Source organism: Zalophus californianus, chromosome 14, assembly GCF_009762305.2.
Source record: "Zalophus californianus isolate mZalCal1 chromosome 14, mZalCal1.pri.v2, whole genome shotgun sequence".
Lineage (NCBI taxonomy): Eukaryota > Metazoa > Chordata > Mammalia > Carnivora > Otariidae > Zalophus > Zalophus californianus.
In genome coordinates this window covers 79289964-79313828 of record NC_045608.1, presented here as the reverse complement: position 1 = coordinate 79313828, position 23865 = coordinate 79289964, and the positions used below count along the sequence as shown (strand labels likewise).

Genomic DNA, 23865 nt, shown 5'->3' with positions numbered 1-23865 from the left:
GAAAGTATCATCCTTCAATGAAGCCTTCATTCATCTTAGTTTATTGTGAAAGTTTCATTCTGTACTGCTCAGGTGGTACAGCAAATGCTACTTCTTGGTTAACTTTTGATGAGTGTGGAATATGTGCTCCCCAGCTGGATTTTAAGCTGCACAGGGGCAGGGACTGGGTTTCAAGAATGTTGTATCCCTCATGCCCAGTGCCATTAGAAAGCAGGTGGTTGGTACTCTTGTGAATTGACTGGTTAAGGTAGTCAGATGGGCCGCTATGTGTTTACCTTCAGTTTGGCTTCTTTTCTATGTGTGCGTTCTCAACAGGGCAGTATTTTATCCTAGGGGGCAAACATCAGTTTGGGGAAGGGGGAAATAGGAACATAAATCTTAGATGCTACGATGGTTTGTGGCTCTCTAAAGTTCAACCGTACCCAACAAAATCTTACTCCTTCGTATTTAATTTTATGGGGTGGGGTGCAGGGCGTGGAGATCAAGGGAAAAAAAAAAAAAAGTCTACAAGAGCTCCAGAGAGAGGTGATAATGAAGGAAGTGAGAAACACTGGCTAAGTGCTATGGGATGTTGGGACCCAGAAGGGAAATGGTGATGTGAGAATTGCATGATAAATGTAGGAAGGGAACCCATGAATAATTGAACTTAAAGAGGAACCCAGGCCTGCCTTTTTCTTCATCTTCTGTAATAGATGCATCCCTCTGGCCGGAGAGCTATACTCTCATTGGTTAGGTACTCACTCTGGGGAAAGCGGGGTGGGTTATCATTGACATCCAAGAGGGTGATGTTGACTGTTGTGGTCCCAGCTAATCCTCCAAGCTGCCCTCCCATGTCCTTGGCTTGGATAATCACTTCATAGTATTCTTTGGCTTCTCGGTCCATGTTCATGAGCGCTGTCCTAATTACACCTGCAGGATAGAAAAGACTTTTTAAAAACAAATCCACAAATCCAGTGTTTAAGATCGGCTTCTAGGTTTCTCCCTTGTGCATTGTTAATATCTAGAGTCGAGATGCAAATCATTTATGTTTTATTAAACTTGAGGTCAGAATTCTAGTTTCAAAACAGTACTGTGCTTAAACAAATGGTGAGTAAACACTTCCAGCAGGAAGACCTGAGTCCCATTTCCTTTGGCGACATTACTGAGAGAAAACAGGAGGTGGCAGCAGCAGCTCTCCAACAGAGTTAGGGACTAGCAGTCCGGACCAATTTCACGGGTCTCTGTTATACCAAAGAAAACTGGGGCTTCGGGTCCCAGAAAACAAAAGCCTCGTATGTCTGCAAATCTATGATTTTAGATAATTCTCTTTCAGCCCGCTCTTTCTTTAGCCCCTAGGGCCCTTGTAGTGTGAATGACTTTTCTTAAGGCAGCTCACTCCTAGGCTGCTTTTCCCTGCCTCCCCAATACCTGTTAGCAGGGTTGGAATTCTGATTTGATTTTCCTTTTGTTATATATTCATTCAGTTTTGTCATGTTCTGCTTACCTCTGTGCTTCACTGATTTCCGTGAGCTGGGACATGAAAGATGCTCTGTTGAGTTGTTCATTTTTAACATGCATAAGGGATGAACTGCCCCAGACACTAAGTAGCAGCATCACAGCGTGATGATACAGTTTCATTTAAGAAGAGGGGTCTAAATCAAAAGCCAGTGAAATGTGTTGTTTTGATCCTGCCAAGGATGTGCTGTAATGTTTTATCTCCCTTTTAGCCCTGCTATGTAGAAAAGTTGACTTCTCTACACTCTAGGCAAAGATTAAAGGCTTATTTACTGCACGTTTACAGCATGACCCTTGGCTAAATAGACCTTTTGCATGCAAAGAGAAGAGATTGGGAACCACAAACTTGTCTCCAGTTTACTCCTATAGTGTATATATTGCATTATAGTAACAACGTTCTAGAGTGAAATATGCAGCATTTTCCTTTTTAAATGCACAGCAATAACTATCTTTTCATGTATTTTTGACCTTAACACTAAAGATGCCTCCTGGGAGCTGTCAAAATAATGTAAGGTTCCTCTTAGGATATAAAGGACACATTACCCTCTTCCTGTCTTCCCTGTGGGCATCCCCTCCGCTTTCCCTCCCCCTCTGTAGAATTGTTAAAGTTACTGTTTTATAGAAGCCCCTCACTGCAACCTTTTTTCTTTACTCCTACTAATTTACACTCCCTCACTTTCTGCTTTTATGATATAATTTTCTGAATGCCTGGTTCCCCTTAGGACTTTTGGAAAAAAAAATTCTATCAGGTTGCTAATAGAAATGTATTTTTTCTCTTTCAAATGGAGAGGTGACTTTGAGTGTTAACCATTTACTTCACCTCTGTGGCTGTAAGTTTCTTTACTCAAGTTCCTTGTTAATTACTTTTAGGTCTTCAATTTTCCTGTATGGAAAATGGGAATAACAGCCCTCCCATGTATTTCACAGGTTCACAAGAATAATGGGAGGCTCAAATATCGTAATGTCTGTGAAAGTATTTTAAAAGGAAGAAAGCTTGGCACAAGTGCAGGATAATCATGATAAAACATAAGTTCTGTAGTCAAAGCTCTCAGGTAAAACTGAAAGAAACAAAAAAACACAACCAAACTTCTGTTGATTTGTCCTTTTTTGCCACATTCCTTCTTACCCATCCCGTTCTTTATGCTTTCCTCCCTGTGAGAGCTTCCCACTCAGCACCTGCTTTTTGGGGGGCCACATCCCATGCTCTGCACTCTTTCCCCCCTCAACAAAATCTGTGTGTCCCAGCATCCATTTATTCTGGCCGTGTTCTCTATTTAGTACAGGGTGGTTCAGTGGGAAAAACATCAGACCAAAAGTCAGGGGACCCATCTACAAATAGAAGCACTTTATTAGGTCTCAATTCCCAATTTCCTTATTTGTTAAGTGACCAGTAATGGACTGGATGATTCCCTTAAGGCTCTTCATAGTTTCAAAATCAATGATCTTAGTTCTCTAGTGAGCCCAAGTTAATGTGTCAATCCTCTCAGGTCTTCTTGGAGTGATAAAAAACAATCCCTGGGAATAAATTCAACTGTAGGAGTTATTGAAGGCTGGTGAGGATGTCCCTTTGTGTAGGGAGGCCTTTTGGCCTCTCCAGTCAGACTCTGGGCAATGTCTAGACATAGTGCTGCTCTTACCCACCAGGGCAGTGCCGGTTTGCTCTCTTAATCCTAACACCTGTAACAGTCTTCTTTCGTTAATACAGTCCCTAGAGAGTCCTTGAAAAGGAGAGTTGGGTTTGTCATAAGTAGCCGTTATGAATTAGTAGCGAATAAAGCAACCATCTCTGATGACATGCATCACATACCTGTTTTGGAGTCCACAGAAAAATATGGCTGGCCCTGGAGAATGCTGTATACTACCCGGGCACTGTTGCCGTAGGTCGGATCATCAGCATCTGTGGCTGTCACTTGGATGACAGAGGTCCCTGAGAAAGAGAGAGGGTGGAAACCTGTTCAAGTTGAATTGCTAACGGCTTGGAAGCATGCTGAATAGGCAGTCTTAATGCATTTGCAGTTGTTCTGTTTGGGAGAACCCCTTTTGAGGTCAAGCTTCCATAGCTCCTAACTTGTGCCTCTCTAGTGAGACAGGAGTTATTTGTGTTTTAAACTCTTAGTAACCAGTGAGAACAACACAGCCTTTGGGTTCTTCATTGCTTTTTTATAATACCAAAATGCTTCTCCCTTATGAATCATTTATCTATCTGTCTATCCTCTGTCTTTTAAGAATCAAAACTGAATAACAATGCTAGGCTTATTATTACTATTATTTTTTACTACGGCTGATTTCACTGTCTAAGTAGTTTCCTGTCTAGGAACTTGGTTGTCCATTTTCAGTCCAGGTTTATAATTTGTGAGCTGTTCTGCACATTCTCTCTTTGCATATAGAGAGGAGGATCTTCTGTAGAAGAACTGCTGTCTGTGAGAATCAGTGACTCTCCACCTTACCCACTGGTGACATTTCTGGCACAGTGGCGACATAAGGTCCATCCAGGAACTTGGGCTCATTGTCATTGATGTCTTGGATTTTGATGATGAACTCTGACTCTGGCTCCATTGGTCTGCCGGTCCGCCTGTCTAGGGCTTGAGCCCTTAAAGTGTACTGGGCCCTTTCCTCTCGATCAAGCCTCTGAATGGCATGGATGTCTCCAGTGGTGTCGTCAATGGTAAACACGACACCTGCACCTTCTCCTGAGAGGATGTATTTGATGGATCCATCTCCCCTGTCCATGTCTGAATGAAGCTAGGAAAAAAAACAAACCCCGAAATCTCATTATGGATATGAACAGGTGTTGGAAATAAATTGATTTTCACTTTGGTCCAAACTTAAGACCTTCTTTCAAATAGGAAGAATTTTTTTTTCACTCAAACGTTTTAAAATGTTGGTCTACAAAGAATTAGTATACATTGAACATGATTGTATCAAAGACCAAATACAGATTGATGAATAAGTAAAATTTTTTCACATCACATTCAGTATCCTGAACTTACTACTGTATTTTTAGGTGCCTTTCCCTGAGAAGTATAGAAAACAGGAGTTCTTGGAAGTGTAGGCCCCCACCCAACATGAGAATAGGAGCAAGTCTAATAAGGAGGAACCTAGCATTTCCACTTAAGAAAAAAAAAATGGACAAACCTAACATTTTAAAATAAGTATTTGATATAAACTGAGTTTTAGAGTTTCAAAAACCTTGTGATGATTCAAGTTGCCTGAAAAACTGATGAACTGATTAATAAATAGGCTATGGCCACTGTCCTGGAAATTGTAAATGACCTCCAGGGACTCCTGCAACTCTCTGATTCTGTGGTCCCAATTCAGTAATTTCATTCAGTAGGACTATGTATGTGTGCCTCTGTTTCGGGTGTCAGAATGGATTTCACGGCCTGTTGTTGGTATTTGCATCAGTGTATCTCTCTTTGGTGGGACCAGTTCCTGGGCTTGTAATTGAATCACTCAAATCTATATGTGGATGGCTGAGTTAGGGACATGCTTTTATCCACCCATTCAACTATGTTATCTCCTGGATTACTTTGTAATAAATGATACGCACTCTCAAAAGGAGTCCAGGGCACTATTTTCATATTACACACTATTTCATATTACACATTTCAAATACATTTCTACATCTCTAATCACAGATAATGTTCTATGGCAGGAGTCCTGAAATTTTGTGTTATTATAGTGTTATCTGTTACTTAACAGTCTCTCTCTAAAGTGGGTTTTAGCACTTTGCATAGTTCAGAGATTTAGTTTATAAAATGGGCAACCAGTGTTAGCCTTAGGCTAGTGGGGGCAGACGTATCTGGCCTAAAACATGATGTCAGTTGTAAGTTGAGGGCCTTTGACAAAGATTTGAATGGTTATTACTCTCAAATTTTTAATATTATAAATGTGGAGAACACCATTAATACTTACTTTGAAGGGTTGTTGGGATCATTAGAAATTAATGTATGTAAAGCACCTAGCACAGCATCTTTCCCATAATAGGAATGCTATAAATGGGGCCGATTATGATGATGATAATGACGGTGATATGCATAGAGAAAAGGGTATTAACATGCCCAGCTCTTCTCTGCTCTCTGCTTCTCTATTCGGGAGTGTAGCAGAGACTGCACAAACAACCTGTTGGCTTTTTTATTATGCATAATCTAACGGGGAAAGCTGCAGAAGGCTGCCTGAAGCGTTGCTAGGACAGTGTTATTCTGAGGATTAAATGGCACAGACACCAAGAGGACACCTGAAAATGTATTCACAACATCCTCAGACAAGGATGGGTTTGGAGGTTGTGGCTGGCTTTGAGTTGATCTCAGATTGACTCATGGCCAAATCACACAGGCAGCGATTTTGCCGCCTAGAGGAATTCAGCTGTGTCACACCTAGAGAGGGGAAATAAGGGAATAACATTGACCGAAAAAAATTGCTAGTGGATTTTTTTTTCTACTTAAAGAATTCTATTTAGAATATGAAATTCTCACATTTCCTCATTCCATATACAGTATTATTATTTTTTGCAATCCGAATCTTCTATTTATGCAGTTAAAAAAACCAGAGGTGCCCAGCTCTTGTTGTGTAGAATAGAAAGCCATTTTATTGGGACCCAGTCATAAATGAAAATCCATTCCATCTGGACCTGTGTTTCCAGGCAGAGGAGTGGGATTGGGAGGAGGAGGAGAGGGATCTCAGGATTTTTTTTTTTCTTTTTGAGATTTATTGATTGATTTGAGAGAGAGAGGTAGTGTGTGTACACAGTGGGGAGGGGGACAGAGGGAGCTCCTCGCTGAGCTTGGAGCCAGCAGGACTCGATCTCACGACCCATGAGATCACAACCTGAGCCAAAGCCAAGAGTCAGACGCTCAACCGACTGAGCCACCCAGGGCGCCCTAGGGTTTTTTTTTAATATAAAAAGAAATGCTGTGTGTTTATATATGTAAGACATGTAATCCTAAGGCATGTGGCATAGAACTTTTACTTATAATGAAAGGTTCATTTAGGGCACGGGCGGATTATTTAGGGGGAAGAAAACGGAATAGAAGCTGACATAAAGTACCCAGGACTGTTTTGAGGTGTTCTATTTATTATCTAAAAAGTTTTGTCCTCTGGTCCTTAAGAAAACTAAGCGTACTTGCTGTTATCACAGGCCAAACTTAAGTGAGTATTGTGCCTATGGAGAGTGCTTAATAAGTAATAGAAGGCTCAAATTGTTGCTGCTGCAGGGGTCCTGGTTCCTTAGGAGCCATTCAGCTGACCGATGTCAGTAGAGTCTGGGCTGAACATCAGATCTGTTATCTTTTGTTTTTGTCTGTATCGGGAGAAGAATTTGAGAAATTCTCTGGATGGTTAAGTTCCTTGAAGGCAGGAACCATGTGGCTTTCATCTTCATGTGGATTCTCAAATGTAGCAAATGCTCAATAAACTTGTATGGGATGAGTGACGTAGGGTATAGGATTAGGGTTAAAGCTTTTTGGGAAATGTTACCTTTGTTTAAAAAGATCTAGCAGGCATCTTTCAGACAGCTTCTGGGTGTGTGTTTGTGAGCCCGTGTGTAAGAAGGAGAGAAGGGAGGGAGGAGGGGGCGAGAGGGCATCCACAGAGAAGCATGATGAGCCTTTTGTGAACGGGAACAAATGGGGACCAGCTATGACAGGGACCAGAATCTGCTTACACAGAACTGCTTTCTGAGGACTGTAATTGTATCACTTCAGGGTCCAGTCAGGGAACAAAACCTAAACCAGTTATTTTAGCAGAGCAAATTGAATATGGAGAGTTGGAAAGGCAAAAAGGGAACACTGAAGTTTTGGAGGGTTAGAAACTCCAGGAAACAGCTAGTGTCCCTCTGGCTGGGGGCAGAGGGCAGCAGTTGGGGCTCCTGGAATCTAGATGTTTGGAGGAGGCTGGGTCCGAGGCCTCCGAAGAGGGAGTGCTGTCGCCTGGGGCTGGGGCTTCAGGAGCTTGGAGGAGGTGCCCCCAGCACCCACTTCTCTCAGACTTCAGATCCAGATTTCTGAGAAGGGGCTGCCATCCAATTGTGCTGATCTTTCTGAGGGGGTGTGATGAGGCTGGTGCTGGGAGTGTGGGGAAGATCCAGGAACTGGAACCACCTGTTGGCTAGGTATTAGGAACAAGTCCCTTCTCCCTCCTCCTGCCTCTGGTTCTCTCTTTGGTACATTCTGCTGCCTGAACCCAGTGGGGAGCTGGTCGGAAAAGGAGAAACTGTGGCTCGCAGAGTCCCAGCCCTAACTGATCACTACGGGGAGTATGGGAAGGTGAATACAAAGCTGAGAGACTCTAGCTTAATAACCAGCATGGTAATGTGCATTTAATATTAGGGTTTACCAGCCGTAGAATACACATTTGGTTACGACAATTGCAAATGCGAGGCATTGATAACTTTCCCTGAAGTCACTCAGCAAACTGGCAGTGTAATAAAAATGTGTTTTATAATTTATCCATATTTAATTCAGCTAATGCTGACTGAGTACCAGCTCTTCAGAGGAAGGTAAGGAGCTTCTGGAATGGAGCTGGCAGCACATGGTTATGTACATCTTGGGAAAACATTCTTCCTCCCCAAATCTAAACAGAATAAGATAGGTGGATATCCTGCCTATCCTACTAATGCTTTAGTTTATAAGATCTTCAGCTAAAGGAGTAGTGAAAGATGGAAAGTCCAGGTAGTTTATGAAAAATCTTAGTTGATTTAATATTTTAAAAACAAGGGTGATTTTACTCTTTTTATCATCTTTCATAGTGCCTTGTACAACTCCGGGAGCACGGTAGTCCTTATACTTTGTGGTTAGACAGCTTCCGTGTAGCTGTTAACCTCAGCATGCCTTGGAACCACTGCCTCGTGCCCAAGCACAAGCTCTCTGCATCCCACTCTTTGCGTATGTCAATATAATCTAGCTTTAACTCGACACTGCCTTCTCCCTGGAAAGCCCAGTGTGGATTTTATAAGGCCATACCAATTACAGCTGATAATTGTTGCCATACTCCCCTGAAATAAGCAAATACTCAGGCAGGCTCTCTAAAAAGACACCTTCCAGAGCTCAAGGTGACAAGCTAAATGCCCCTGGGAGAGAGGGAATGAAAGGTGGATGAATTCTCTTTCAAAACAAAGTAAGGGGGGGGGGACAGTGCCTGGGTAAGTGAATATATAACGTGGAGTAACACCCCACTTCACTGGCTGCTCAGCGTTGGCTGGATGAGATGGCTGTCGAGATGCTCAGGGTGTTCTGTGTCCTGGGTTGGGGTGGTTAGGAAAGGGTGGGCACTAATCATGAGTACTAGAGAGAGGGTGCTAGACAGCTAAGTTCCCAATGTCGGGAAGCAGTTGGGCTTGGTTGGATTCCTGGTGCCCTAACACCATTGACTCTTCACTGTATTTTTCAGGGCTGTCTCAGGGCAGTGAAAAGGGAAGCCTGTGGCTGCAGTGTCAGATTTTCTGTTACCTTCTTTGTAACTTGGGGCAATAAGCGTCACCTCTCTGAGCCGTGTTCCACAGGCCAATTATCTAAAAGTGGTGAATCACACTTACCTCACAGCACTGTTGTGATGATGGAATGATCTGCGCTTTGTGACTGTGACTGACACATAGTCCTCTGGTAGCCCAGTACAACGTTAGATACCTTCGCCTTTCTGTAGGGTCGTATGTCCAGCCCTGTGCTGGGTACTCAGTGTTGGGGAAGCGTAGGGAAGGCTAAGGATGGAATCTCAGCTTCTACCCTTGGGAGAAGTGAAGAGGGCTCTAGACTGTACAAGTACACAAAGCCATTACTGAATACAAATAAATGTATTTTCTTAAACTTATTTTAGCAGTAGCCATGTATGTCTAGTTGGAAGAAATATTTTACAAATAATGAGTAGCTAGAAGTCTTTGGAACTCTGAGTAGATAGAAGATGTGTTCATGATGGAAATGGCTTTTAAGCTAAGGCCCTGAGCAACTGGAATGTGATTGAACAGAGAGGCGGTGACAGTGTGTCCTGGGCAGGGCAGGAGCACGAGTACATGTCTGTGGTAGGGACAAACGTGGTATGTGTATCAGGGCCAGTAAGGACACCAGCATGACTGGGATCAGGACTAGATTTGTGAAATCGTAGGGGAGGGCTGGATAAGGGAGGAAGACTCATTTTCTGCAAGTCCTTGAACGGAGCTAAGAGCTCTGATAAGCATTGGAGCTACAATGCTTTCCTAATCAGAGCAGTGACGTGATGGAAAGGTTGCTTCAAGGAGATGAATGTCCTGAGTCCTAGGGGAGGACTGGGGAAGATTCTCTACGGGGAGACGGGCAGTGGCTGCTTAGTTAATCTAATCATGAAGAGCAGAGGGACCACAGTAATGACAGAGCCTGGAGAAGATGAGGTGAATCTGAGAGAAATTGGCAAGGAGCTATTGACAGGATGTGGTGACTGGTTGTACATGAGGGAGGGAGGGAAGGAAAGGAAGAAGTCAAAGAGAAGTCACAGATTTTGAGGCTAGGAGATTTGGCGGCTGCATTAGGTTATACACATTACTGAGCTGCTGAGTTATGTAGCAAAATCCCGAACTACCACTATTACCACTACTACCAGTATCACTACTACACTTACAGGGTAATGATCATTAAGATCTTACTCTGGACCACGTCCTGTGCTAAGCACTTTACATGTGTTAGCTTATTTAATCCTTATGACACCAGGAAGTATTAAATATCTTTTTTAAAGCACCTTCTATGTGACAGGTACTGTGTTAGGCCTTGGGGATAAAATGGGAGCTTATAGTCAGTCTAGTCCAAGGCTTCAGACAGTACTCATGTAAACAAACAAATGAGTCAGATATTGTAGGGTGTGATGAGAGCTCTGAAAAAAATAATGGCCATGAGAGAGTCTAACAGAGGGGCCTACCTTAGGAAATGGTCAAGGAAGACCTAGATTCAAAATGAGCCCTAAAGAGTGAGGAGAAGCCAACCACGAAAGAAGCCAGAGGAAGAATATTTTATTTTGGGGGAAAAATCAGGCAAAGCTTGGCAAGTTGGAGGAAATGCCAGAAGGCTATGTCCCTGGAACACGAGAGGAAGGGAAAGAAAGGGTGTCTTGCGATGTGGTGGGAAGACGGGAGGCAGGCTGGGTCAGAGAGGAGTGGCGTTGTGGGGATTAGTCTGGGTGATTCAAAGTACAGTGGGAGGACATGGAAGGGTGTAAGCAGAGTGCCATGGTCTGATGCTCATGTGTGGAGAATGGATTGGAAGAGAGTGTGGGTAGAAGTGTGGAAACTGGTTGGGAGTTCAGGTGTTTGCCCAGGTGAGAGATATCAGTGGAAGTGGAGGTGGGAGAAATGAAGGATTTGGGATGTATTTTGGCAAAGGACTGACAATTTGCAGGTGGAGAGAATGTGGGGGCAAGAGAAAGGGAAGAATGACCACCTTGTATCTGGTTTTAGAAAGTGAGTGATGGCAGTGCTAATAACATAGGGAAGACTGGGGGCAGACCTGGTTTGGGAGAAAAACCGAGAATTCCTTACCAGATATGCTACATTTGGGAGGGCTTTGAGTCATAAATGTGGAGCTGTCACATATGCGATAGGGTTTATGAGTCTGAAGTCCAGACGAGTGGCCTGAGCCAGAGATGGAGGCTTTGATTTAGAGGTGGTGTTTAAAACCATGGGGATGGCAAATCCATCCAGAGAATGAATGTGGCCTGAGGCAAAGAGACAAGCTGGACCTCTAATGGATGGGGTCATGTGGGCCAGCAAAGAGGCTGAGAAGGAAGGAGGGAAAAACGGACTGTGAAGGTCATGAGGCAGAGAGAAGACAGTGAGTCAAGAAGGAGGGACTGGTCAGCAGGGTCTGAGGTGGTCGGTTCCATAAAACGAAACATCAGGTTTGGTAGTAGGGAGGTCCTTGGGAGCACTGAAAACATGACTTTAATGCAGGGGACAGAAGTCAGATCTGAATTCAGAAGTGGGTAGGAGTTGAGGAAAGAGCTTATGCAGACAACTCTTTGAGAAGTTGTAGTTCTCTCGTTATCCCCGTTTGATGTGTGAAGAAACAAGGCTAACGGGGCTTCATTGTCCTGTTCAGAGTCGTTCTGGAAGCAATTGGCAAAGCTGGGTTTTGAACCCATATGTGTTTGACTCTGAAACCCACATTCTTAGCCTCTGTGCTAAACAAGCGTTTAAGTTATCATTTGAATGAATTATTTATTTTCTAATTAGGTCCTTGTTTCCCATTTTCTTTCACTTGGTTGCTTTCACAAAATGGTCTCTGATTAACATCCAAATAAAGTAAACACCGGAGAAAGCCTGGATTAAAAATGAAATGATGATAGATAAATCAAGGGAATTCGAGTGTAAAGTTTATAAATATATTCATTGATTGTCTCAAACTATTCTAAAGCACATGCTAGGATCTTCTGAAATGAAGAATGTTTTATTCTTTTTTTTTTTCCCCATTAAATTTAGGCCCCAGGCAATACCTGTGGAAATGCTTTGCGGGGGGGGGGGGGGGACCCGAACAGAACAAAGGGGAAAACCCCTCTACTTTCCCCTTTGCATTTTCTGGTTTCTTTCTTCCCCATTCTGTTATTCCCCAAAGCTGTTGCCGCTGCCTCTTTTGGGACTCTAATGGGTCTTGCAGGGTCCCACGCTTTTCCTCTAAAATCTAATACCTTGTTTTCTCCCACTTTAGAACAGAGGCTTGAACAAGGGGAGAAATCTTTCCTTTTCTGACTGGTATCTGACAAAGCCAAAATTAGATTTCAACTAGCTGTTAAGTAACATACCACTAGTTAAAATTGTTCTCAGGACTCCCAAAACAGGTTAGGCGACCTCTCTTCTTCAGTTCATATTTGTACTCCCTTTCAATATTTGATACCCTGGTAATTTGTCTGTGTGGCCATTCTTACCTTGCCAACATACAAAGGGTCAGTTCCAGTATACTCTTCCAGAACAAAAAACTGGTTCCAAACCCAGCTCCTCTTTGTCCGCGAGTGTGACTGTGGCTTGTCTGACAGGAGCGCTTCTAATTTGCCTGGTGGTGTTGGTGTGCCCGAGAGAACAGTGGTCGTAAGGTCCATCAGTCCCCAGAAGTACAAGGACATGCCAAGTCCCAGCCAGCTCTTTGCATTGCTCATTCTACCCGAAGTCCACATGGGATTGCCAGGTTTTCAGAAAGTAAAGTACAGGATGGTAAAGCCACTGGAACTTGAGTATTTTCCAATGCAGTAAAAAAATACCAGTGCAGTTTACCGGACACTTAGGCTTCTCAAAGGAGATCTCGATTCAAGTCAGTCTGCTTGAAGTTGACTTCCTGTCAAGTTAAGGAGAACATACTGTGACGATGTCAGATCCTCTCCTGTGGGCTTATAGCAAGTTCTCAAGAAATGTCAGTAAATATTCAGTTCTCTACTCAACGAATTAAAGAGTCATAACATGTTATTGCTTTAAAAATGTTTGAGTAACAAATAATATTTTAATAAAAAGAAGACAACCTGTCTTGCTATAATCAATCCCAAACCTTTGGATATGGAGTTCAGTGGGAATAAAACTGGTGAATAAATTTCTTCTCATTGGTAACATGACTGGAGGGTTATGCTGTATTATTGATTGGCTTGGATTAATAGTGTGCTCTTTGAAATATGTATGATCAGACAGCCTCCTAAACTTTTAAAAACAGCATTCATTTCCAAAATTTACAGCTAATAACTAATATTTTCATTAGCCCAACCGCTTTTCTTGGCTCATTAAAAAGCCAAAAGCAAATCCAGCTATCTTTTTTTGTCACCCACAATTATCTTATGTCTACCCCATGTTATTGATAATGTTAGGGATCTCGGGCTTCATTTATAAGCAGCCACAGATCACTTCTGACTTTAATCATTCTCTGAGCTCCTGGTGGAATTTGAGTTTCACACTCTACTGCTTTGGCTCTGAAGCACTGAGAGGGGCTGCTACCGTGACCTTTCTAGGGTTTGAATGGTCAGTTAATCATTATATCACTCACAACAGACTTTAAAGTGCTCTTAGTCACATGCTACTCTGGGCATGTTAAGAGAGGCTAGCCAACACATTTTTTTCCCTCCCGATCTGAAAGACTCATTTAGACAAAGGGATGTTGACTTCTACCCTAGGGACACCTTTTCATCAGTCAGACTTCTTTTGTTGCTGTGAAGGCAGATGAGCTGGTGACCTCACTCCCAGACTGGGACCTCATCCACCTTTTCTTCCTTTACTTTGGCTGGGCACAATGAAATGGCATACGTTCCCACCACTCTGTCAAAACAACCAAAATGACTTCTGTGGGGTTAATATTTTCACTGTGAACATGGAGAACTGTCATCGTCTCAGAACAGATGTGTATATTTGGGGATTTCAGACCCATGCAACTAAATAATGCTCCGTTTCTACAAGTGGTTTAAAATGGAACGTATTGATGGCGTCTCAGTTACCACCTTCTACCTGTCACCATCAGAACTCGTTTTAGCGTCTTCGCCAATAGTCACTGTTGAAATAAACAAAAGAATTAAAAAAAGATATAATCATTTCACACAATACGCTGTTTCATTTCTGTGTGAGAAATCACTTCAATGAGAACTGATAAAGAGGACAAGCTGGGGCAGACTAAAGAACTTCTATAACCGAAGGGAAGGCTGTGCCTCAAGTTCTAGCTCTTAAACTCAGATTGTTAAGTAAAAGCAAGCTAGGTGTGCCTTATTTAAGGTGCCATGTTTGTTAATAAAAACAGTGGTGTTCTAGAAGGTCGGTTACCACGTATTGGTGGTTTTCCTCTTTGGACCCAGCTCATGTTTCTCTCATGCTTGTCCCAAGAAGAGATGGTCTGAAAGAAGGCGTCTTAACCTTCTTTTTCATTAATCCATGCAACTAAATAATGCTCTGTTTCTACAAGATTAATGAAAAAGATGGGTAAGAAACAGCTATGCTGTTTTAGGGACTTAGAAGATGGACTAAAGGGCATGACCCCAAAAGCTATCACCAGAATACTGTGATGGATGGTCATAAGGGAATAGTCCATGTGTTGCAAGGCACAAACCTATCTGTAACTTCCCCAAAGAGCACTAGGCTGAGTGTCCCAACAGTTTGTCCCCCTGGTTCTATTTTCATTACCTCTTGTTCATTCTATAAACTTCTGTTCCTCCTGCTAAGTAGGGAATGATAATTCTCCTGCCTACTTCACAGGACTACCTGAGGATCTCTCTGCTAGGATAATGTGGGTGAACGTACTCTGTAAATGACTGAGGTGCTAGCCAAGCAACCGCGGAAGGAGAAATTACTTGGGTTGTGTGTTAAAAATGGTGAAGCTGAGCCTGAACCACATTTCGTGGGCACTTTTTGAACCAACATTCTGAAAGGGCTTAATGAATATATATTATTTCACGGATTTCTACATCTGGAATAAGTACCGTGGGGTATTAGAGTCTGGCCTAGCCTAATTCTGTAATAACCACAATTATTTTTTTCCATATAAGGGAACTTAATGAAGGACTAGCTGTTAGAAAACTCTGTAGAATAGAGAAAAATTCTTTTTTTGGATTGCATTTATCAAAGCTAGAACTCAATATATATACTTTCTTTAATATATTTCCTTTCATGTCGGTGTTTCACATGTGTACATTTTGCCTGAGCATTATTTTTTTTTTTAAGATTTTATTTTTTTGAGAGAGAGAGAGTAAGAGAGAGAGCACAAGTGAGGGGCAGAAGGAGAAGCACACTCCCTGATGGTGGCTCAATCCTGGGACTCTGGGATCATGACCTGAGCTGAAGGCAGATGCTTAACCGTCTGAGCCACCCAGGTGCCCCGCCTAAGCATTATTTTTGACTGTTTTGTATTTTCTCTGGCTGGTTTCAGCATCTTGCTTTTGGATTCTAAGTGCTCAGGTGCAGGCATGTCTGTGCATGGGGGTGTGCAGATGTCCCCTTCCCTGCTTGTACTGGCTAAATTTTCTGGACAGAATGAGATTTGAGGAAACTTTGCGGGATTTTAAATACTGTCCCTTATATTCTCTCATCTCTTACAAACTAGACATGCATTCTTGCCAATTAAAAGCCCCTGTCTTTACCTCGGTGTGATCTGAAAAGCTCAAGAAAAAAAAAGGTGTTCTTTGGAATCTTTGTGATGAATATTTTGTAGGCGGTGAGGCTGCCTGAGCTTTCATCTGTCTCTCCGGCCCACTTTGGCCTCCTACACATGAGTGCAAAGCCCTCATGTTCTTCCCTTTCGCTGAACACGTACGAGAGTGGCTTTTGGATGTTTAGGACCTGTGGAGCCCTTGGTGACCCTGTGAAAGCCCGGGTGGTCCGGGTACCCCTCTCATATTCCCCCTTACACACATCAAATATCAAAGCCCGCAGCGCCTGTAAACTCTTTTTGTGTTAAATAACTTGATAGCTACAGTTGATGGAAAGCACTTTATTCCTGCTTCCTCAGGGCAGAATGCATGAAAAATACTCCCTGCCTAACTTTTCAGAAAGTAAAATCTGGGTTATACAAAAGTTACATTATTCTTTTCACAATTAGAGCTGTTTATACAAGTGAAGGGAAGTCAGTTCTATCAGAAATACTAACCAGTTTTCAATTGTTGTAAAAAGTACGGTTCTCATGTTCGTGTTTTTCCTGTGGGATAATAGTAGTGATGATCTGTTTGAAGGTAGGTTAATTTCTGTTGTTCTTGTAAAGGAAGAGGCTAATTAATATATGTATGTTTGTATGTATAGATCTGCTTTGGAAGACCACATATGCCACACAAAGAATACATTAGTGGAAATTGACTTCTGTGTTAAATGAGTCTTTTAAAAGTTTTTCCCCCATCCTGCCTGAAGAAAGCAAACAGCTTGGTAATGAACACAGTAGGAAGAAATTAAAGTTGTAGATAAAGTGTGCTCTTGGTGAATTGTTTATTTCATTACTTAAATTTGTTGTGATATTTAAAATGTAGGGGGAAGGGAATGTTACCGCTTTCTCCTTGAAATGAACTGGGCTTTTATGGTCTCCCTCTGATTTCTTTCTTCATTATTCCAGTTTTCCTGAGCTTTTCATGGTTAATGGAAGTACTGCTCAGTAAAGCTCAAATGACGTCTCTGTAGAAGCAGAAAGTCAGTTGCCTCTGCTACTGACTCCCCCTCTGGAGGGAAGGTGTTTTAATTTTCTGATGCGGCCTCATGCCTTTAAGAGGTTAACATAGACAGTGGTGGTGTGGTTTTGGGTAGCTAAACTTCTTAAGTTTTCGCTTTTACTTCTAGAAAGAGCCTTAAAAATGTACTTAAAAAGAAAAAAGAAACCTTGTGAAGATTCTAGATACGGCAGGGAGATGTGACTGCGTACCGGGACACGCGGCAGCATTCAATCAGAATGCATCTCAGGGTCACGATGCTATCCTGCCTCTCAATCAAAGGTCTCACCTGAGAAATATGAGCAAACACATTTTACTTAGGAATCACAATTCTTCAGTATAGAATATAGAACCCATAGAGAACAGAGCAGGTGGTTGTTGTATAAATTGGAGTGAAAAATTCATATGATGGTGATATCTTTGAATATGTGCATTTCACAAACAACAAGATACCCATTGTGGAATCCTATAAAGAAAATATTTTCATTGCTCATATGAACAGATTTGCAGCATTCCTGAATCTGGACGTGTATGTCTGTACTACTGACCAGAGTCCACCACTGGGGATGTGTTTCGGGAAGGGTGTTTACTATGGTTTTGTATGCTGGAAGATGAGACACTTCTCTGACCTGAAGTCTTTTCCATTTACTACAGATGTGCCATCTTCAGTTTCCTCCTGGGCAGTCCGTCATTAAGTGAGTAGAAGCTTCATCTCTCTTTTGTGGCCATCAACGTACCAGCCTATGCAAAGCTACCCATCTGTGGAGGCGACTGACCCTCGGCAGAGCCAGAAGTTGTCCGGGTACTAGATTTCTTGGATGTGGGTTGTGCTCTCCCTTCCCCTCCCCTACTCCATGCCTTAACCTGCCTCATGATACTGTCCCCAACCCCAAAGTTAGCATTTGTGAAGTGGATACGGCTTAGAGTCAGTGTGTACATTTAATGTGGTCATATTTCTTTCCTCTGCCCCTCAAAGAGCCTGTTTATAAATTGATGGTGTCTAGAATTGAGGAATTGTGGTATTGCCTTTTTTTTTTAAATTGAGAAGAAAAACAAAACATACTTAATTTCCATGAGATTTCTTAGAAAAGGTGGTCATTACTCTTGCTTATTCTAATTTTGCTTGCCTATATTTCTGTGAATTCCCACTTCTCCAGGTTCCTCAAAAACTGGAAATTCTGAGCCTGACGGTTCAGTTGTTAAAATGTTCACTCCTCTCTTGTCGTTTCTGCAATTGTCCTTTTGTCACCACTTATTCTTTCTCCTCTCCTTTTCCTTCCCACAACCAGACTGGTTTATGAGAGGGAGTGCTCTTAAGAAGTTCAAAAATGGAAGCGTGGGGCTGATGTAGCTGAGGGGGAGGTACAGGGTGGTTGAACCAAAGAGTTTAGGAACAGTATCTGGTTTTATATGAGGGTGTGTGCATGTGTGTGTGTGTGTGCGTGTGTGTATGTTTGTGTCTGTCCATCTGTCCGTCCACGTGTGGGTGAGAGGAGTAGAACAAAAAAAATGGGAGCAAGTATGAATTATGTCATTAGGAGCTGGCTTTGAAAAACCTGACCAGGCCCATAATAAAAACCGCCTTGTGCATCCTACGTATATGCTGACCCTCTAGCTATAAACTCCCTAGCTCAGGTCATGAATAAAGTCATTTCTACTTTAGAAATCCTTTCACTAGAGTTCATGCCCAATTCCTCCTTACTTTCATTCCCATTATAATTAATTTTTCCATTTGAGGATGCCCGATCTTTCTTTCCATATCTTCCAAGAATGGCAAATATATTCTTATGGATCTTCTCACGCATACTTAGTATCTAGTACATGTTTTAATCCTAAAGGAGTCAGGAAGTTTTTTTTTTTTCTAAATTAATTATTTATTTGACAGAGAGAGACACAGTGAGAGAGGGAACACAAGCAGCGGGAGTGGGAGAGGGAGAAGCAGGCTTCCCGCGGAGCAGGGAGCCTGATGGCGGGGCTCGATCCTAGGACCCTGGGACCATGACCTGAGCCAAAGGCAGACGCTTGACCGACTGAGCCACCCAGGTGCCCCAAGGAAGTTTTTGACCTACTTTATGCTTCCTCTAGTTTTCACTTTTAATCAAGCTAATGAAAGTACAGTTCAGTCCATGGGCAGTTTCTTTGATTACAGTTAGACAAGAATGATCAATTTGGATTTTTCAGAGTTGTCTCACATGCTCACTAATTTTTCTAGTCTTATGTGGCATTTATAATTGCACTAAATTTGTGCTTGTTCATTTTAAAAAAGCATGTGTTTTAAATTAGGTAATTCTCTGGCTAAAGTTCTTTGAAAGAAGTTGCAAATAATTACTACTTACTGTTTTCTCTTTAACTTTGCCTTTGCACAGAACGTTAGGAAAGCAGGACAATTCTGTAGTCTTTCCTGGACCATAAAGGTTAATCCATAGGAAGAAGTGTTTTTTTTTTTTTTTTTCTAAGATTTTATTTATTTGAGAGATAGAATGAGATAGAGAGAGAGCATGAGGCAGGGAGGGTCAGAGGGAGAAGCAGACTCCCCGCTGAGCAGGGAGCCCGACGTGGGACTCAATCCTGGGACTCCAGGATCATGACCTGAGCTGAAGGCAGTTGCTTAACCAACTGAGCCACCCAGGCACCCCATGGAAGAAGCGTTTTTGGCAAAAGTCAGTTTGCTGTCTAAAATTAAGACTTAACTTATTAATTTGATAAATATTTGAGCATCAAATAGGCTTGATCAATAGCGGTTTGTGAGGCCCAACGAAATGGAGTTTCAGTTTTAGCCCTACCACTTCTTACCCGTGCAGTCTTGAGCAAGTGACTTAAACTCTTTCAGTCTGTTATCGACTCTCACAGGGTGATTGTCAGAATTAAGTGAGAAAATATATATGAAGCTCTTAGCACGGTATTCGGTGGCTGGTTAAAGCTTTGTGTTGGAAAAACAGTAGGTGCTTAATAAATGTTAGTCCTCTCTCCCTCCTTGAAGGAGTTTACAGTTTATTGGGGCAGTGGTAATGGTAGTGGTAATGGGAGTAGGAGTGGGGCATCGCTCGTGGCACTGATGATGGTGTGGTAGCAGCGGGAATCGCAGAAGCAGCGACTGCAGGAGTATCAGCGTGGCATGTTCATTTCATGCCAGGCTGTGTTAAGTCTGTACCCCTACTTTGTCATTTAGTCCTTGCAAGAAGTCCATGAAAAGGTATCCTTTCCCCATTTTACACAGAGACAAACCAGTAGTGGGTGGTGTGCTGGGATGGCTCCTAGGCTCCCACCAGCTCGCACGAGCGCTGATTTGCACGTCTCTTTGCAGCTCCTTCACTGGCCCTGGTGTGAGTGTTGACACTGGTGTGAGTGTTGCTCTAGGCAAATGCTGTGGGGAGAGTGAGCGGGTCAACTAGAATTTGAAGGATGGAGAGGAGGGAAAAAAGTGAAAGCAAATGCAAGTGCCAAGGTGCAGAGGCAGGTCGCAGACGCCTGTCAGGAGAATAGTACTTGAATTTGTTTGGAGAATGGGCCTGTTCGGGAGAGTAATGAGAGATGGGGCAGGGGAGACAGGCAAAAAACAGTAGCTAGGAGCTGTGAACATTGCCGACTGAAGTGTTTTGAATCTGAGGTTGTTTAGAGTGAGCGGTTAAAGGTTTTTGAGCATGCAGTCCCATGAGCAGCATAGTCCCATCACTGCTCAGGAGCGTTGCTGGAGAGGGGCGGAGAGCAGGTGGGAGAGTCCGTCTAGAGTCCTGGGGAACCTTTAAGGAGAACTTCAACCAGGAATCCCAGGGTAGGAAAAGGATTGGGGAGGAGTCCGAACCCTTGAAGAGGCAGTCTCCATCACTGGGAAACTGAATCCATGTGAAGGAAGGTGGGTATGAGGGTTGGGGGGCTAATGAAACAATGACAGGAAGGTTCTGTGCTTAGGTTACAGCTGGAAATTGGGAGGAGGCATTCATTAGAGGCAAGGTAATAAATTTGATTTTAGACTTAGGGATAAAAAATTCATCCTTCTGTGCCTGATTATTTAAAGAGGCAAGAACTTTCCTTCTCTTTTTAGTCCAAAACTTCAAAGCAGCTTTGGACATAAAGAATGTGAGCTCCTTCCTCTCCCTGAGAGTGGTTCTGGCTGGCCGCTTCCAGAGCACACACTGCATGCAGGCCCCCTGCTCCTGACCCAGGACTGGACCTGCTCTAGGTGCCTTCCTGTGGCTGACTTGGTGAAGCTGATCCGGGGCTTCAGCTCAGCTAGGGACCTTTTGACCTGTCAGCTCCCAGATGTTCTTCCCTTTACACAATACCCACTCTCAAGTTGGGAGTCATGCATATTTTATCTTTCATTTTTCTAAACTGTAAGGAATGTGTACATAGAGGACAACTAGATACTCTGTTCAAGGAAAAGAAAAATTCCTGGTAAAACAAAAATCACACTGATGTTTATTATTTCTTCTGTTAAAGGAAGAGAGAAACTTCTAAAATCTGTTTTCAAAAAAAAACACCTCTCTTTTGGAAAATGATGCGTAATTTGGACTCAAGACATCTTGGCTTAAGACTTTCTAGCTCTGCCCTTCGATGTGTGATGCTGGGTGTTTGCTTAACCTTGTTGAGGCTCAGATATCTTCTTTCAGTGGCTTAAAGGTTTAAAGGGTTGTCACAGATTATCATGACCTAATATAATACTATAGATCAAGTTTTGTTTTATTTTATTTTTTGACTTCTTCTGTGTTTCCCATCTCATCTCTCTTCTCACAGTGCTTCATGCATTTCCCATTGGCTCTTCCTTATGCGATATTGTAATTATTTGCTTGTCTTTCTCTTCCCCATATTGTAAGCTCCTTGAAGACACAGATAGTGTCTTTTATCCCTGTAGACTTGATACCTAGCGCGGTATTTGACACATCCCCAGGTGTTTAGTAAATATTAACTGAGTGCCGATGTGTTTTTATTTTTTTATTTTATTGTTTTTTAAAGATTGTATTTATTCATTTGAGAGGAGAGTGAGAGAGCGATCACGAGTGGGGTGGGGGAGAAGCAGATTCCCCGCTGAACAGGGAGCCTGATGGGGGACTCGGTGACCTGAGCCGAAGGCAGACATTTAAGCGACTGAGCCACCCAGGGCGCCCCATGAAATATTATTTTAGATATTAGCAGTTGACTTCCCAGTAGGATAGTTGAGGATTTAGTTCTCTTTAAACATATTCCCACCCGTTCTCCCTTCCCTCACCCTCTTAACACAGTTCTTTTTCAATTTTCGCTAAAAGAATAGTCAAAATTTACCGTATTAATGAATTTCCTATCAAGCAAAGTTGTACGTTAAGAGTCTAATTCCTGTTTTCTAGAACAGTTTTGTTTTTCTGGATTAACAACTGCCTAGTATTTTCTTTTGTCCTCTTCTTTATGTGTGTGTCACTATTACTTTTTTCAAATGTTCTAAAGATTTGTTTCAATGCTTATCGATAATTTTTCCAAATACTGCAAGAATTTTCTCACACCCTCTAATACCAGTTTCATTTCCACCCCCGGACCCTCCCTCCCCTGGCCTGGCTTCTGTGTCTAGGCCTAGTATATAACTGTTATTCTAGGGCTTCTCTTCGCAAGTCCCCTATGCTGGATCTCCTTTCTCTAGGATCCCATATCTTTTTCTTATTTTCCTCTATCATTTTGCTAAAATACATGAAATTTCTCAACGGTAATACCGAGTTCTAAAAGACAGTAGAGCAATTTTCATCATAGACTTCTATTCATAACCAAGCTAGACAGAATAAAAACATTTTAAAAGGAAATGTAAAGGAATGAAATCTTGCCATTTGCAACGCGTGGATGGAACTGGAGAGTATTATGCTGAGCGAAATAAGTCAATCAGAGAAAGACATGTATCATATGACTTCACTGATATGAGGAATTCTTCATCTCAGGAAACAAACTGAGGGTTGCTGGAGTGGTGGGGGGTGGGAGGGATGGGGTGGCTGGGTGATAGACATTGGGGAGGGTATGTGCTATGGGGAGTGCTGTGAATTGTGTAAGACTGTTGAATCACAGGCCTGTACCTCTGAAACAAGTAATATATTATATGTTAAAAAAAAAAAAAAGAAGAAGGAGATAGTAGGAAGGGAAAAATGAAGGGAGGGAAATCAGAGGGGGAGACATACCATGAGAGACTATGGACTCTGAGAAACAAACTGAGGGTTCTAGAGGGGAGGGGGGTGGGGGGATGGGCTAGCCCGGTGATGGATATTAAAGAGGGCATGTACTGCATGGAGCACTGGGTGTTATACGCAAACAATGAATCATGGAACACTACATCAAAAACTAATGATGTAATGTATGGTGATTAACCTAACATAATAAAAAAATATAGTCATATGGTGAAGACTGGGTCTCATAGCAAAATATGACTAATAGAGGGTCTAGATTCAAGAAAGAAGGGCCTGTCAAAGTAATAGGTAGATACACTTTCCCCTGAATTAAAGAGATAAAATGCTAAACTACCAGAGATAACTTCATGGTTATATCCCTTTAACTAGACAACTAAAAAATACCCCAGAATTTTAGACCACTGTAATTTTTCAAACCCCAAATCCCTCATAAGGTTTCCTAGCATCTCTACAAAGGATTCCTTAACTTCATATTACAACAAATGATGCCAAGGTCTAGAGCATTTCTGACATATCAGGGTCTATTTTATTTGCTGTCCAAGAACAAAACTATCATGTGTAAAAACTCGTTGTTTTCTGGACTTTTTTGCCTCTATACTGTCTGATTATACATGCCTCTTAATATGTTGGTGGATATTAAGTATGAGAAAATATTAAATAAAAAGACTGAAGGCAGAAAGAATAATAATATCCAAACTGTTAAATACTTTTTTACAGCTTAAAAACACATGGGCAAGTACTTGGAGAAAGAACTTCTGGGGTTGCCTTGGGGGATTGGGTTTTAGAGTGGGGCAAGGAACTGCTTTTTCTTTTAAGCTTTCCAGTACTGTCTTGTTTTGTTTTCTTTTGACCAACGCATATATTTTACTTTTAATAAAATAAAAACTGATTTAAAATTTAAAAGCATTTTAAAATAAACAAAATAAATATTGAAGAACTAAGTAGAAAAGAAAGCCTCCAAACAGACCTAATGAATATACTTTGTATTTTTTAGGACTTTTAAAAAACTTTTAAATGTTTCTGAGATCAGAATGTATCTTATAACAAAGTTATTAGTATTTACATTATTAGCACTTATATATTAGTACCTTTCTCCTCCAACCAAAACTTGCAACCATTATATTTTTGGCACCTTTTG

The 23865-nt window shown here is 42.0% G+C and overlaps 1 protein-coding gene across 4 annotated transcripts in view; it reads right to left on the bottom strand.

The window, feature by feature from the left end:
• Positions 1-23865, bottom strand: part of CDH20 (cadherin 20) — a 204615-nt gene that overhangs the window by 36344 nt on the left and 144406 nt on the right. For all 4 annotated transcript variants that reach the window (XM_027577077.1, XM_027577080.1, XM_027577078.1 and 1 more), the window contains 4 exons: positions 12370-12773; positions 3942-4236; positions 3302-3421; positions 742-909 (listed from right to left, as the gene is read on the bottom strand). In XM_027577077.1, coding sequence (XP_027432878.1) covers positions 742-909; positions 3302-3421; positions 3942-4236; positions 12370-12615 — 829 coding nt within the window. In that variant the 5' untranslated portion in view covers positions 12616-12773. The remainder of the gene's footprint in view (positions 1-741; positions 910-3301; positions 3422-3941; positions 4237-12369; positions 12774-23865) is intronic.